This window comes from Pollachius pollachius, assembly GCF_949987615.1.
Source record: "Pollachius pollachius genome assembly, chromosome: 5".
Lineage (NCBI taxonomy): Eukaryota > Metazoa > Chordata > Actinopteri > Gadiformes > Gadidae > Pollachius > Pollachius pollachius.
In genome coordinates, this window is record NC_136938.1 from 6,626,479 (window position 1) to 6,641,399 (window position 14,921).

A 14,921-nucleotide genomic window follows, 5' to 3' on the forward strand; every position below is an offset into this window, starting at 1 on the left:
GGCGGCTGCTAAGTATGGCTGCAGCCTATGAACCCCTCTCTCTCACCTGCTGGAGCCCCTGTAGGACGGAGGCCTTGCCCGCCCGCTTCATCCTCTGCTCAGTGTAGTCGCTCTTCTGTGTCGTAGCCTTCGTGACGAAGGTTTCACTCCGGTAATGTGGGTAAGCTTAGCTTTGCTACGTTGGCCTGATGATTGCGCTCATTTGGTCACACACACACACAAACGCACACACGTACACACACGCACACACAGCTAGTGAACTTGCTCAACATGGGACCTGACTGGACCAGTACTCTAGGGTACAGTCTGTACACACAAACTAGTGTTACACTAGGCTCTTTGAAGATATTGTCCGGGGGGGTAGGTGTGAAGTCCTAGGGGAGTCATGGCCATAGGGTCTGGGGTCCCTAGTGGAGTCCGGGCGGCGTAGGTGAGCAGTCTTAGCGGAGGCCCGTTTATGAGATCTGATGGTGTAGCCTGGATTAAGCCAGACAGAACCCGACAGAGGCAGCCAGTGGGTGGGCCGGAGCATCTGGTGCCTCTACTCTCTCTGTGCAGCGAGCCTGCAGTCAACGGAGCTGCCGTGACGGATTAACATCACTGGAGGAGATGACTGAGAGTTCCGCGGTTGCTTCACTGTATTTTGTTGCTGCTGGATGATTTTATGAATGCGTGGAGGACAGAAAATGGATGATCTGTGTGTAATAATGGCAGTGTGTTGATGGTTATGAATGATGATGATGAGTAGTGTTAGTGGTGGAATATCTTACTTCTATTCTGTTGTTGATACCGGTTCTAGCCCAGAATAGTTTACAATTGTTAAACTGCAAACTAAATTATCTTCATTAACCATGACATGGCAAACAGCAAGTGTTCATAGAACGTTATAATCAATAAAAGGACTTATTTGTGATATGACATAAAGCCATGTTATTCATGTTACCCTGTGACAACAGGAAGCCTTGTTTATCATGTTTTCCTGTAAAAAGACGCCATGTTGTTAATGTTACCCTGTGACAACACAAGCCATGTTGGCCATGTTTTTAATGTTACCCTGTGACAACACGAGCCATGTTAGCCATGTTGTTAATGTTACCCTGTGACAACACGAGCCATGTTAGCCATGTTGTTAATGTTACCCTGTGACAACACGAGCCATGTTGTTAATGTTACCCTGTGACAACACAAGCAATGTTAGCCATGTTGTTAATGTTACCCTGTGACAACACAAGCCATGTTAGCCATGTTGTTAATGTTATGTTGTTGTTAATGTTGTTCAACATGTTGTCCATCCTGTGCTGTGGTGGGACAGAGCTGGACGTCCACGCGGTGACGGGCATCATCGTGGGAGTGTGTCTGGGGCTGCTGTGTGTCCTACTCTGCATGTGTTTCAGCTTCCGCAACAGCAAGACCCGGTATGGTTCACCACGGACACACGTCTAACACTGCACTGTCCAGTGGCTCTTCTGCATGATTCTTATCATCTAAAGCGTTGTGTTACCTGCGACATGGTGTTAAACAAAGTGCTAAAAAATGGCAGCCGTAGGGCTGTGTGATTAATCAAAATTTGATTTTTGAACAGCTAGATGAACAGCCGGATGAATATTTTTACATTATTTTCGATCTGAACATTTTCTATTTGAACATTTTGTGTATTTTCTTAAGGGGGGATTTCAAAGTTCTCAGTTACAAAGGTTTTTTTTTAGAGAAGTGCTGAAAAAAATGCATCATGTTTTCAAATTCAAAAATAATTGTTTGAATAACCGTGATTTCAACGTCGACCAAAATAATCGTGATTATGATTTCTTTTTGTTTTTCATAATCGAGCAGCCTTAGCCAGCAGTTACAAACATTAAAAACAAAGCACCCTGTTCTGTAATCTCGTGTAAGGTGTTGAGGTTCTCTCGTCTGTCTCCTCCCACCCCCCCCCCACAGAGAGGCGTCGGGGGGGCTAGGCTCCACGGCCGCGTCCCCTCGCTGCAGGAGGGCCGGGCGATCGCCCCCCGCCACCGAGCCAGAGTGCACTGACTCCCACGAGCTGGAGACCCTGATGCCCCTGAGCGGCCACCAGGGGGCGGGGGGCCCTCTGGAAGGGGCCCCGGAGGAGCAGGGGCTGTTGGCCGGGCTGGACCCCGGGGGGGCCGGGGGCCACCCTGCGTCTGAGGCCAAGGTCAGAGAGCAGCGGGGGGTCGCGGTTAATGAGCACTTTGCACCAGGGTTTTCTGTCTGCGTTTCTATTTTCACAGTGTTAATAATAGTAGTGGACGAGTCATCATAAAAGGCATGACCTTGGTCTGTTCTGTTGGTTGTTGTACCCTTTATCTGTCCCGTGCATTCTGAAGGACAGCCGGATTTCCCATCTGAGGATTTATGAAGAATCCTCTTATATTATCTTAACTTATCTCAAAAGAAAGTCATGAACACCATTAACAAGACTTTAGTAACATGCTCGTATAATATATTTGTAGTGAAAAATTCAGTCTGTGGCAGACTCCGCTAATGCTAACATATTTAATGGAAGCACAAGCTAAGAAGTACAAATATAAAGAAAGAAGACAATATGTATATATATATATATATATATATATATATGATGTAGACAATATGTGTGCAAACATACAGCAATAGAGAGAGTATATAAATGTAACCAAGTGTTGGAAAACCTCAAAATGAAGAGTGTGCCACCATTATGACCAGGTTATCCCTTGTCACCTAGCAGCCGTTGTAATAGAAAGGACATCGCCTGGTACAATTTCAGCCAATCATAAGGACCCATCACCAACTGACAGCGTCAAATGGTTTCTGCTCTCAACTGCAGGTCACATGGAACGGCTCTGTGAGTCGTAATTGGGCTAACAGAATCACCAGATACAGAGAGACCATGGCAGAAGACTCTCCCATACTTATAAACGGAGCTCTCAAAATATTACCCGATGAAAATAACAAGGTAACTCAATCTGCTGCGTTGCGTGTGAACGTGGTTTGTAGCGATTGTGTGATTGGCTTGTGTATTCTTAGCAATCTGATTGGCTTGTGTATTCTAGCCATCGGATTGGCTTGGGTATTCTAGCCATGTGATGGTCTTTGGTATTCTGGTGATGTGACGCGGTCAAGCTTGGGTATTTTAGCCATGTATCAGTTATTCATCACATGTACAATTGGTGTATATATATGTGTTATGTATCACATGTTGAGTGGGTATATATACGTGTTATGTACGCTCACATGTACACTGGGTGCATGTGATGAGTCACTTATAGGTTGTTTGTGAGGTTGCTGTTTGTAGGGTTTCTTTTCTGCACACACGGTTTGCACTTCACCTTACTGGCCGTGTGTGTGTGTGTGTGCGTGCACAGTCCCCTCGGGAAATAAGGTTGTGTTGTGTTGAGTTGTGCTGTGTTGTGCGTTCCCAGGCGGCGGAGGACCCTCTCAGCGCGGCCGTCTGCAGCAACACCGTGGAGGCCCAGGTCATCGTCCACCTGGAGCTGGACGACCCTGACAAGGAGAAGAGGAGGCAGGCCAGGGGCGAGGAGGAGGAGGAGCAGGAGGAGGAGGAGTACTCTCCCCTAGGCCAGCCTCCTCCTCATACCGGGGAAGAGGACGCTCCCCTCGCCCATTCATTGGCCGAATGCCTTTCCCCGCCCTCCCTGGATGCGTCGGTGGCCAATCACAACGGGGAGGCGGAAACGGGCTCCTCCCACGCGGACACGCAGCTGCACCAGGGGGAGGGGTTGACCAACGGCTTCCACTTCCCCCGGACCCCCCCGCCGCAGCCGCCGCCAGCGGTGAAGCTGGAGCCCCTGGAGAACGGGGCCCATAGACACCGGTCCCCAGCCCTGACCAAGGGCCTCCCCGCCGGGCTGGCCCCCTGCCCCGCCCCTTTCGTCCACTCTACCTCGACAGAACACAGCCACCTGGGCCCATAGCCTGTGTAGGGAGACTGACAAACCACTTACAGACACACACACACACACACACACACACACACACACAAGCACACATTAGACTGAGACCCCTTCTTTTTTCATCCACACCGAGAAGAGCCCAAGGATTATTTTTATGCACATCTTTATTCAGATTTTCTTGTCTCTTCTTGATAGGTTTTTTTATATGTGCTTTGGACCCATGGTTTCATACGTGTGTATATATGGTACATATTATATATAATCAGCCCTAAGGTACATGGGTCTGCATTGTCTTGCATAGCGAGAGTTCACTTTTTTCCAGGCATTTTTTCTGCCTACAGAAGAAAAGAAGACGAAAACTAAAACAATTTGAAGCAGATTGATTTGAACTGTGCCCTCTCTCTCACACTTATGGTTCAATAACGCTGGTGGAGTGTGAGTCCGACTCCCACAGGCTTGTGTTGTGTATGGGGGGGGGGGATGATGTTGACTGGTGTCCCTGGCCAGTGTGACGCTGCTGTGGGCCCCAGGACTCTGTCTAGCCATGTTTGTACACAATCTCAGATTGCAGAAAGCCCATGTTCCTCTCTCAAGCTACCTGCTGTCTCAGGGTTCACTAATGGAAGCCGGCAACACACCCACACACACACGCACGCACACACACACACACACAAAACCACACACACACATGCAGACGCACACTAACACACACACAAATGTGGAATGTAATGTTCATGGTAGCGGAGCTGTGTTTGCAAATGTGTATCTAAATATAGACACACGCATGCACGCACACACACACACAAACACACACAAGCAAATAAACATTTCGGAGCACGGGCGTCTCAGGTGCCTAATTGTTCAAGGCCCGTTTCTATCCTCTGTGTATTTATATGAATATAGTCCATACCAGTAGGGAAAACCTGTCTGTGTTAGCAAAACAAATACAAGTATTTGCAAATTGAAAGAGGCATCGATGCAGATGCTACAAGAAATCCCACGTCTCGAGTTTGGAGAAGGATAATCCTTCAATTTCGTCATCCTAACATTCAGTGATTCTCGTGTTCCGTGTTCAATGTGAGTTTTGACAAAGAATGACTTAAGTATCCTTTGGGGGAAAAAATAAGAGCTGGGTTTGTGTTTGGCAAATGACGGATGTGTACATACGTCATTTGGAGAGTACTTGACCTCACACACATATTGTATGTGTGTGAGGTCGCAAAGAGCGTGACGGAGTTCAGTGAACCACTGGTGTAACATTCTCCAGGTAAACTGGTTTCTTACTAGGAATGCACCAATACCCCCAATGCTTTCTGATTTAAAGAAGAAAGAGTGATGCTGACCTTGAATTCATTTCAACGGCATTCGCACAGACTTACAGTATATCCAAACACATGGTTATCCACATCAAGTATTGACATAAGCACTCAAACATAATCCTTATGTACGATTAAATGTTTATTTAATTCTGGAGCAAGAACGTTTTCTACCAAACAAACAAATTGGCCGTAACTTAATTCAAGATCTCGTAAGAAGGTGAATATGTCACAAAATGTCACAAAACCCAATCCGATTAGTTGTAGACAATTTAGGTGAAATAGTGGATTAGTTGTCACCAGGTTAGAAGGGGTGTTAGTGCATTCCTACTGTCAATCAACACTACTACCTCATTTCTGGAGACAACAGTATTCTTTGTGGTTCTTCGTGTTTTTGCGACTAGCACCTTTGTTTTTAAATCTACTTCTCAGCCCTGTCTGATTTCAAAGCCTTTTCCCAGAAACACTTTTTTGAGGTTGAGTGGCAGCATATTACGTTTTTTCTTCTTCCTGTCAAATCAAACCCCCATCCTGTGCTTGACACTGCACTCTCAAGACCCGATATGCTCATATCAAAGAGTTGCAGACAATTGTGTCACCGGATCAAATTCATTTGTGAAAAACAACAAAGTAAAAACATTAAACAGAGGGACTCTTTTCCAAGAAGACAAAATGGTGGACGTTAGGGTTAGGGTTACCAAATACCTCAACCCATTGTTGATGTTGTTAACTTGTAATATGGTTATGTAGTTGCTGACAACATATCCCACAGGTAGCAGAGTTCCATGTTAACATATGCTGATGTTTTCCATTACCTGATTCGTAGTATCGCTTTAACGCTTCCCTGCGCACATGTTTCAAAGTATGTTATCTGGAAGAGAAGACTAACGCTTTTTCTTCAGAAAATAATGTTGGTTGAATATTCAGGGATAGAGATCATAAAATATGCAAATTGTAAACGCTTCTAAAATCTAAAAACTCCACAAATCCTTTTTCTGTTGGCTTGAGCCTAACCTAAAAAAATCACTTTATTGAAATGAAATTCTTAGAACTGAACCTGTAATTGATCCTTCAGGGGTCTACCTAAACGTGAAAAGAAACAATTAATGCAATCACTAACGGTTTTAACTATGACTAATCTGGACGATTTACAATTCTGAGAGTGACTAAACAATTCTGAGAGTCAATAAATGTAAAGCTCAAATGTGTTCAATATGGGAATGCATCCTCACTCAAACATGGATCTACTTCACACCTTGTGGTCTGTGAATTTTATACAGGTCATAAGTTCATTAATGTCCTTGCGATGACTATCTCACCAGCTGCATCAGTCACCAAAACAAAAACATGTAAATAGTTCATCACTTTTATCTATCTCTTTACTTCAGTCCTATTTTCATACCAACCAAATCGTTTTTCAGACTTTTTATAACAGCATTCATGATTGTTATTGTACCTCTTTTTTACAATTTTACCATCAGGAATTATACAAGGAATACATCAACAGTTGGTGTCTGTGGGGGCTGATAGAGACATAAGTGAATGTCAAACAATTAGAAGTAGGACGAATTCATGTTATTGTTTCTGCTTAATGGAAGTCACAAAAGCATATGCCAAATTGTTGCTTTTATCTGTCACAAACTGGGAAGTGCATTTTGGCAATATGTGCAGTTTGAGTCAGTGATACATAATACATGAGGGTATCCTGCCAGTTTCTCTGACCCATTTGATCACTTTGGTTATACTGTTATTTTCTGAAATTAATGTTCAAATTATGTCCATCCAGAAGATGGCTTATTCAAGGAAAGGGCTCTGAATATAAGTTTTAGGGGGATCAGTCAAAATAAAAAGAATATTCGGAAATGCACTATTTGGGTACATACGCGGTCTTACTGTTATTGATCGTAGGCTCTCAGTTCCACAAAATATACTAAATAAAAAATCAGATTGAGATTTTGCTGACAGATACTGTATTGTCGTGCTGTAAACCTGCGATACAAAAGAAGATATTTTGCATCACTATTTATTGTTTTGTGATCAAATGGGTATTGATTTAAAGGCACATTTTCTTTGTTTAACACAGCAAATTTATCAAAGACATGCACTGTAAAGAGTGATTTTCTCTACAGGGAAAAGAGAGACTGGCCCTCCTCATAGGAGAATTGTTTCTCAGTTTTTCTTTATTGAATGTAATCTCCTTTTCTTTCTTGTTTGATTGTTTTAGTTAATTTCTAACGGCAGAAAGGAACCATAAGTGAAGGAAAAACGTACAAGACTTCGACCATTGAATTTGTAAAATGCTCTTTCATTAAAGGTAATTTCTATTTATTTAAAAAGGACACCTCATGTTTGAAAACTGTAGATAAAGTTTGGTACAAATCTTTTTAGAACAATGGGTGAGAGTGTATGAACGGTTGGGTTTGATCTTCTGCAAGCTCTTGGTTCAATGATACCTTGTATGTGTAGGCCTACTCCTAAAATCTCACTTGTGTTCACTTTTCTTCGGGATACATCGACTAATCAGGCCTAATTTAGCAGTGTTGGGGTAACAGTGCAAACGGGCCAAGAGGACGTCCACTCAAATGATCATGAATGTAAAGAGAAGAGGTTTTCTGAGCAGTGCCTGGGTTGCTCTGGTTGTTGTCTTTGTTGAAGAATTGAGAAATGTCAGAACTCACTGCCAGCACGTGATTTTCTTAGTTTCATATATTTTGCTATTTTCTTCTGACAACAGGAAACATGTCAGTAGCATGCAATACACTGTACATTAAATAGTGTGCCAATAAAAAAATCAACAAATTTCGAAAAAAAACAAACATAATAAATTAATTTACACAATACATAATTGGTGGAAATCCCTTGATGATCCAACCCCAATGAAGGGCATGCCAAAAGTGTGCCAGGAGAAAGATTTTGAAAAGATGAAACACACAGGTCTTAATCACAGTTCAGCCGACCATCTTAACCAATAGCTCTTCTCAGGGGTATCATCTTCTCAAGTTACAGAGCATCTCAAAATAGCTTTGTGTATTTGGTGAACAATGTTGAAAATGTGCATCTTTTTTCTTAACATGTTGAGTGTGAATGAGTCCATGTTCTTCTGAGGCCATATTGATGTCCCTTGGGGGTTTTGCAGTAACCTACATTCACCATACGTTCTTGGTTTCTGTCTCCAATGCTACGATGTTCTCGCCAATTGTTCGAGCACACACGTGTTGATCTGTGCCTCATGCAGTGAAACCTTGACTGCTTGGCTACTTCCGACCTCATCTATGTAAAGACGCAATATACCGTACACATACATGGTTCCACACTGACTGCAACACGTCGGACGACTTCTACTCGGGCCACAGAACACAACTTTGGACAAGTTTTAAACATTCTGAGTGCCATTTCTTTCTTTCTCTTGTTTAATGGGGGACATTTTGAGAAAGGATTCTGAGCTGGGCAAAAGTGGGGACCCAACGTACATGTGGAGAGATGGCATGGGCTAGGGAACAGCTGTGGGTTTGTACCAAGTATTTCTGCTGTGTAAAACTGTGTATGTGAAGTCCAAAAAAATCACAGTTCTGTGAAATTCGGGAATATCTTGTGTAAATAAACATCAAACACTGTTGGAAACCAACGTAGCAGATTTGTTTTCCTTCTGTGCCGTGCAGCATTTAACTTTGATCTCATATCCTATCCTTTCTACATGTCATTAAAATAGGGAAATAAATAAAATGGTGTGTGTGTGACTTCAAAAGCCCAACAGGGCACCTTGCTATTGATGTGTGTGTGTGTGTGTGTGCGTGCGTTTTTTTTTACCCCTGGCAGGTTCACAATATAACATTATCGAGATGAAATGAGATGAAATAGCCTTCGCTATTACTACTGAAAAGTGGCAGGGAAAAATACTTAGATGTTAGAAAATGACTAACATTTCCTTCTCAACACAATACATCTGCCTCATATGCTATGTAGCCTGAAGAAGTTTGATTCTATTCATGGATGAAGCCGTTCAATTTAAGAAGTGTTCATCTCAAACTGGACAAAGAAGGAAACACCTCATTAATCTCAGGCACGAGTGGGTGCTAGATTTAATTGATGAGAATAAAACGCTCTCCTTGTTTGGCAAGCTCTCCCTTTAAAACCAAATGTGTAGATAATAAGGGTTCCTATTTTTTTCCACAAATATCCTTGCGAAGCAATATATTCCTCAATATATCTTATTAACCTATACCCTTGTATTAAACATAGATACACAGATGTTCTCTGGATGAATCATATTGTTAATCTCTGAACTTCAGTCACCACACACTGTTCCAACATACAGTAGTTTTCCTCTGAAGTATTGTTGTACTACAGCTGTAATTGTAAGACTAGACTTTAGAGGGCAGTGTGTTTCTTTTCAACAAACACTCGAGGCAGAGAGCCAACCGTCTCCTCTCCTGCCAATCCCATCTGGACAAAAGCTAGGGGGGGTCGCATTATCTGCCTTCAACTGTACCTCACTATGACATCTGAGTGGCAGTCTCCACAGCAGACCTGTGGGACACACACACACACACACACACAAACAGTGCATGGCAAGCATGCCAATACACATTTAATGCCCCCTTCCATGCACGACAACATAGACAGACACATAGGCTCCACACACACACACACATCCATCAACACACACACACACACACAAATACAGTGTTCGGCAAGCATGCGCAGACACATCCATCAAAACACAGACAAACACACACACACACACAGACACACAAACACACACACGCACACACAGACAAACACACACAGACACACACACCCACACCAATAGATACAAATGTTCATCAAATGCAATTGCAACTGTTGATATTAATTGCCATCTAATAGATCCACCCAGAGGGAGAGGAGTAGCCCCTCTGAGGTTCATCTGGGACCGCCCGGCTCCCTGCTTCATCCGACATGCCGGCGTGTGAAGCTCAGCGACTGCAGGTGACCGGGATGTGGGTGAGGGTAAATGAGGAGAGATCTGGCGCCTGTGGGGAAATAAGCCTGAAAAGCTGCTCCTGTTACCCAGCCTGCACATCTCCTTCCTCCCTACCGTGCTCCCCAAATACTGGTCAGGTTGGCCCCGCAAGGTGGCACCGCAGGGGGGGGGGGGGGGGCGGGGTCTGATGAAACGGGGCCGGAGGTGGCTCCGCTGTCTCTTGGCCGATTAAAGAAAAAAAATGGAAGAACGAACGTGCACCGCACAGTGATGTCAACGGCGGTAGTTTATGAGCTTGACATTGTCATATCCTTCCAGTGCTGTGCCCCTGAATACATGGGTTTCAATTCGATAAAAAAAAACGCTCAATGCCGGTTACCGAACGCATAAAGACAATGTCAATGACGTTGTCGTGTCCGTTGTATTCGCCCTCGCCTCAATTAATAGATTTTCGGTGAAAAAAAATGATATTCTTTATTAAAGAAAGTACTTGCTAGAGGGTGCATTTTCTGAAAATGTGTGGTTTCGTCTGGGACAGATTTACATGCACTAACCTTAATAGTATGCATAAGTTATTCTCAGACCAGGTAAATATTGGCACTTTGTAAGCACAGAATGTCAGGAAGATGTCAGAAGAAGAGGTCCCTCCTTCCCTGTGTGGATTTATAAGGCATCCAACCTTCAGTGAGCTTAACAATCTTTGGATATCCTCCTTCCCGATTATGTTATAATTTGACGTTATTTGAACTGACATGTTTAGAAAGTTTACATTGAGCCTGAGGACCTAAAACCATATGGAATCGCTTTGCTTACTTTTTATAATGTCGACGGCATGGATTTATGAAGCACATCAACTTGCTAGCATGTTAGCGTGTCAGTTACTGCTGAATATAACCGTGAATAAACAGGCTAGCCCATGAATTAATGAACAGGTGGATAAATAATAAAATAAAACATTAGAATAACACAATCATTCAGGATGCTATGATACTAACTAGTATCATGAATTAATATTATCACGCTAACATGCTAATGCTAACACGCTAGCACGTTTATATACTAGCACGCCACCGTACTAACTCAATCATGCATACTTGCCCACTTTACCCTTAGCATTAAAGGAATGAATTGGCGGGCATGATAGCAATTATGTTCTACACAGCAGCACTATGGCTATAGCTACATGGCGTTGGTTCATCTGACATCTGACCTCTATCTTGGAGATCCCCCTACCTACCTCCTATGGACTCTCCACCTTTCAATTTATTCCTATTGTAAGATTGCTGAACAGTTTCTCTGCAACCACCCAAATAAACAATTCAAAACACTATTTGGACCCTGATCTTGAGTTGCTCCACAATAAAACTTTCCAAAACTTCCCCTTGTACACTAAAAGCCCTTTACCAGAAACATTATTTGATCTCGGTCCGCCATCTTTTTATGTCCCTCGTAAACTTTGTCCTTGGGGGGGACATGGGAAACCGAGTGGGGAAGGCCCGTGTTCTGACATCATAATGGAAGGGCATGTCGGACGTCACCTCAGCTTCATGTTATTAATGTTCTGAAATCATAATGGATAGGAATGTAGGACGTCACCTTACATTTCATTCAGCCTTTTATGATGTCTCTCTTGTCATCTCGTGTCACGGTCGCCCGAGCACCGCTGAATAAAACCGTGAATAAACAGGCGAGCCGATGAATTAATTAACAGGTGGATGAATAAAATAATAAAATAAAGCAATAGAATAACACAACCATTCAGCATATAAATATTGAATTAAGACACAATTCCACAACAAGACAAACTCAATGGCAAACAAATTAAAAAACAATGAACGGCAGAAAATAGTGTGTGTGTGTGTGTGTGTCTTTGCATTGTTTCCTTTCTCTGCGTATGTGAGCATGGAAATTATCCCTGGAAACAATGGAACTTCCCCGTCTGACATTCTGTCAATGTCAACCCTACAGTCAGCTAAAGCATACCAATCAAACCATCGCGCTACTGATTCGAGACCGCCGAACAGAGGGGGGGTTGTCTATGGACCGGGTGGGTCTGAGGAGATCAGCAGAGATGAATGAACATTATAAATCAAATCCTCCATTTTAGGGCAGTTAGCAGACACATTATATCCAAAGCAACCTACTTAAATGTTCATTTGTCTGAAGTAAAAGAGACAACAATATATCGCTGTCGGTAAAGCAAGGATGTACATGTTATATTAAAACAAGTGCCAAACACTTCGTTAGGTTAACCCATTCCCCGTAAATGGCAAAGATAGCTAGGGTAAGAAGCTACACGATCCTTTTAAGTACTACATTTATGAAGTACTATTTTCAACATAAAATACGTGTATACATTAAGTGCCAGGACGTAGGAGGGTTGTTTTTAGGAGAGTAAGGGAGGAGAAGGGATGGTGCGGGCTAAGGGAGGAGGCTATGCTGAGTCCAGGTGAAGTCATCTGCTGCATTATCCAAGGTTGTCACAGGTAGGAAATCTTGACACTTTTGTTTTTTATTTTCCCAGTAAGCTCTCTCACAACACTTCCTAAAGGAGCAGAAGAGCTGAGCTGGGGATGTAACGATAGCTCAGGGTAGTGCTCCACCTCAACCTTCCCAGGGTCCAACCTGTTTCTCTGCTGCTAACAGCCTACAACAGAGGCGCCGTGCTGGGGTCACATTTAGACATGGGCCGGACCAGAAGCAGGGGCTGAGATGACAGCTGGACATTGAAATGTGTCTCTGGGTATTGCATTTATTTTCCACCATTGTTGGATTTTCTTTTAATGCTACCGGTATGCCACGTTCTCTACTGTCCAAACGTTGAATGATTTGGTTTACTGTTGCTTTGGTTTCCACTGCTCGAGATGACACATTAGTCACTTCCTGTTCGTTGGCTTTACATTAGGGCCAGTAATGAGTTGATCCACCCATAAACCAGAGTCCACCATTGGGAATGTATTACACAGCATTGAGTTCAAGTGTGTGAGCGTGCGTCTGTAACTGAGTGTGTGTGTGTGTGTGTGCGTGTGTGTGTTTGTGTCTGTGTGTCTTTGATTGTGTGGGTGTGTGTCTTTGAGTGTTTGTATGTGTGTGTCTTTGAGTGTGTGTGTGTGTGTGTGTGTGTGTGTGTGTGTGTGTATATGCGTGTATGTGTGTCAGAGTTCCCATGCTGTGTGCCAATAAGAGCCAGGTTAGAGTGGTCCACTGGCGACCGGCCAGCTGCCCTTACAGCATACACCCCTGACCCGACATACTGCGTGCTGTGTCCTGGGTTGCAATCCGCTATCTGCTAGCCGTGTGCTGTGTGCATGAGGCTGCAGGCAAATCATTACATAATTGATGAACTATGATCCATAGTGTCGTTTGGGATCATTAAAAGTCAGCCACAGAATCAATGAATAATGTGTTATTATTAAAATATATGAAGCCCATTGGCCATTTGCATTTCATAAGCTGAAGGTATAATTCAATTGTATATATGAAAATAAATCAACATGTGTATATATATATATATATATATATATATATATCCCCCCCCCTGCTCGGAAGACCTGTCCAGGGCTCAAGTTGATGTCGAGTCGCCTAGGGCGCCGAAACGGCCAGAGCCGGCTCTGTATAGACACACTCATACATACAGGCAGAAAGACACAAAGAAGGAAATCCTAAATCATCATGCCCCATCCCTTTACATTTAACCAAGGAATGTTTAAGTTGTAAATGTTTTCCAAATGTCCATTTTGTGTTGATATATCTTCGCCAATACACGACTAGGGGAACATGGGACAACCTAACACCATCATGACTAGCTAGCTTAATCATTATTCCTACCACCATAAGGTCTCTCGATGCCATCAAAACCAACCACTGGAGCCAGGGGCGTAGGAACGAGTTTAACATTGGAGGGGACACATATCAGAAACCTGACAGATCCATTAATGGTTCGAACAGAACTATGTCATAAATGAACTACACTGCAAAACATTCACAAATGTATTTTATTCTTCTAAAAAGATACATTTGTAAAGGAAAACACATTTTGAATTGAACTGATACATATCAAATCAATTCTTTAATTGCAGGCCTTATCATACAGTTGTGTAGACTGATAAATAACATGGGAAGAATATTGATCTAAATTTGAATTTGTATTTTCTGAATACCTTTTCTTTTCTTAGTTGTATCTTACGTCTCAATGAACAGACACAGGCAAAGGTTAAGGTTAAAGGGAAAAACAGCATCAAGAATTTTAACATATTCACCAACTTCTTTTTACTCTCGAGTGTGTGATATTCTTCCATATTTCCACTAACTAATTGGTGGGTGAAGGTAAAGGTAAACGAAAAAGACTTTAGAATGGATGTAATGAACTGATAAATATCAATTACTGTGTAGTTTTGATACAAATAAAAGCTAGATAGCACTGTAGTGTTATCCAACAGTTTCAAACGTGCCGTGGCACACAAAAGGTTGAAAAACACTGGCATAGGCAAAAGAGCCAAAATGTTTTCTCCTCCTGTCATTTGCAGCCACGAATTGCTTGCAAATTGACTTATTGTCCAGTAAGTCAAGTCTATCCTGATTGACATGACAGACAGCAACATGGTTGAGTCTGTTTTGAGACATTGTGGACCGGAGACAGGTTTTGAGCCTGCGGAGGACACTAAAACTTCTCTATGCCTCACAGGATGAAATAGGGACTACCAGAAGCAACCTGACCAGGTTTTCCACTAGTCTACG

The 14,921-nt window shown here is 42.9% G+C and overlaps 1 protein-coding gene across 1 annotated transcript in view; it reads left to right on the forward strand.

Annotated features, from left to right (window-relative positions):
• Positions 1-3,926, forward strand: part of igdcc4 (immunoglobulin superfamily, DCC subclass, member 4) — a gene marked incomplete at both ends in the record, with an annotated part of 50,865 nt that extends 46,939 nt beyond the window's left edge. The window contains 4 exon segments of the mRNA XM_079737200.1: positions 1,313-1,415; positions 1,936-2,170; positions 2,819-2,947; positions 3,414-3,926. Coding sequence (XP_079593326.1) covers positions 1,313-1,415; positions 1,936-2,170; positions 2,819-2,947; positions 3,414-3,926 — 980 coding nt within the window.
• Positions 3,927-14,921: the final 10,995 nt, after the last annotated feature.